General features: G+C 34.7%; 1 protein-coding gene across 1 annotated transcript; it reads left to right on the forward strand.

Moving 5' to 3' along the window:
• LOC127745462 (uncharacterized mitochondrial protein AtMg00810-like) lies at nucleotides 1-1,111 on the forward strand. Its single transcript, XM_052258200.1, has 2 exons — nucleotides 1-810; nucleotides 926-1,111. Exons 1-2 carry the CDS (start codon nucleotides 1-3, stop codon nucleotides 1,109-1,111), a joined length of 996 nt encoding a protein of 331 aa, XP_052114160.1.
• The last annotated feature ends 1,445 nt before the right edge of the window (nucleotides 1,112-2,556 follow it).

Here is a 2,556-nt window from a genome sequence, read left to right on the forward strand (position 1 = left end):
ATGAAACCACCTCCGGGATATCCTTGTCCTTCTAGTAAGGTTTGTCTCCTTCGCAAGGCACTTTATGGACTTAAGCAAGCTCCTCTTGAATGGTTTGACAAGTTCAACACTACCATATGTAGTCTTGGTTTTACTTCTAGCCCTCATGAGAATGTCCTCTTCATTCACAAAAGCGAACGTGGAGTTGTTCTTCTACTTTTGTATGTTGATGACATGATCATCACTGGGAATAATGTTGATGGTATCTCTGATCTCAAGGCCTCACTTCACCGTACCTTTGAGATGAAAGATCTTGGTTCTCTCAACTATTTTCTTAGTCTCGAGGTCATCTCTACCGATGATAGCATCTATCTCTCTCAGGCTAAGTATGCTTCAGATCTTCTTGCTCGCGCTGGGATTACAGATAGTCGCACTGAGTCTACTCCTCTTGAGGCTAATGTTCGATTTACCCCTATGGATGGCACTATTTTGGATAATCCGACCCTCTATCGACAGTTAGTTGGAGGTCTCGTCTACTTGACTGTCACCCAACCAGACATCGCCTATCCAGTTCATGTACTTAGCCAGTTCTTGTCAGCTCCTCGTACTACTCACTATACGGCAGTTCTTCGCATTCTTCGCTACATCAAAGGGACTCTATTTCATGGCCTTTATTTTTTTGCTCATTCCACTTTGTCTCTTCAGGCTTACTCTAATGCTGATTGGGCTGGTGATCCCACTGATCGTCATTCTAATACTGGTTACTGTTTGTTTCTTGGCGTGCTAAGAAGCAAACGTTCACTGCTCGCTCAAGCACAGAAGCTGAATACCGTGTCCTCGCTGACACCACTGCTGAGGTTATCTCGGTTCGTTGGCTCTCAAAGATCTGGGTGCTCCTCAGTCGACTCCTATTGATGTTTTTTGTGATAACTGCAATGCTATTCAGATTGCACATAATGATGTGTTTCATGAACGCACCAAACACATTGAAATTGATTGTCACTTTGTTCGGCAACGTATCCTTATTGATGTTGTTCGTCTCATTGCTATTGGAACACTGGATCAGACTGCTGATATCTTCACGAAAGCTCATCACCCAACTCGTTTCCGGACTTTGTTATCCAAACTCTAGCTGGTATCCTTAGCTCCCACTTGAGTTTGAGAGGGGATGTTAGAGAATCATTAGAATCAATTTAGATCAATTAGTATCGTTTATATTTATATAGAATATCTGTATATTAATTGTAGGATTCTATGCCTTTATTACTTTGATTCATTTAGCACCTATAAATACCCCTTGTATATTGTACTTTTTATCACACTCAATAATACACTCTTCAGATTACTCTCTCAGTCTCTTATTTCTAACATTTACATTAAGATTTTGCTATAAAAACATAAAAATGTCTTCTTTAATGTTGTATTTCTTCTTCTTTTTTTTCTTATTTCTTTCTTTTTTTTTCTGTTATACATATAAGAAGAAGATGACGATGATGATAATAATGATGATAGAGGAGGAGAAGAAATTCAAATGAGAAAAGAAATAAGAGAATAAGGATATGGAGGTAGTGACACTGACGATGATGATAATAAAAGAGAAAGATGAGGAAAAAGGAGGAGATGAAGAAGATAACAATGAAGAGAACACATAAAACACAGAAAACAAAGAAAACACAGAAAAAAATACAGTTATATATATTCGCACATTAAGTCAAAAATTTACTAGAAGTAGTAGTTACTTACTAATTCTCATTTAATATTTGGTATCAAATAATATTCATTTGTTATAATTCTTTAAAAGCTATTTCCACAAAACAAAATCTATAAATACATAACGAAATTATAAATTATTATCTCGACTGTATATGTTTCTGTATGATGAAAATTTTATTTGACACACCTAATTCGCTTCCCATTGCCCTCTTTAAAATGAAAAAATTCACTCATTATGGATCATGGTGAAGAAAAATTAAGTGATATAGATATAATGAAAATTATATACAGAGTTTCTGATTATCATATAACAAATATAATATAAAAACGGATAAAATATGTTTATCTTAGAAATAATTTTTTCTTTTATTCATCTAATATCTAGAGATAAAATTAACATAGACATAATTTTTCCTTAGATTATATTTGTTTGCTGAAATATGAACACTAATATATAAACACAATATTATATGTCTATTATTTATTTGTTGATCGAGATACATATTTTTATAGACATAAGAATACACGAAACAAATAAAATACATGTTTTAAGTATCTCTCGCATCACTGTCGCCGTTCTTTATCACTCGTCCAGATTTGTCTTTCTTATAGTCGCTGGCCGATGCCAAGATGGGATATAGTGAAGTTGTTGTCATTGGAAAAAAAATGCAATAATCGGTTGTTTATGTGTGAATTGATGTATGCTTAGTACTAATAGGTATGACTTCGTCTGGAAATCGATGGGGTGGATAATGGATTGATAATTTATGACGAAAAGGAAAAAAATGACTTTGTACTTAGTTGAAGACAGTTAATAACGATGGATGGATTGGTGTTGACTTCACACACCTTCAACGATGAGAA

The sequence above is a fragment of the Arachis duranensis genome, chromosome 3 (assembly GCF_000817695.3).
Source record: "Arachis duranensis cultivar V14167 chromosome 3, aradu.V14167.gnm2.J7QH, whole genome shotgun sequence".
NCBI classification, from domain to species: Eukaryota; Viridiplantae; Streptophyta; class Magnoliopsida; order Fabales; family Fabaceae; genus Arachis; species Arachis duranensis.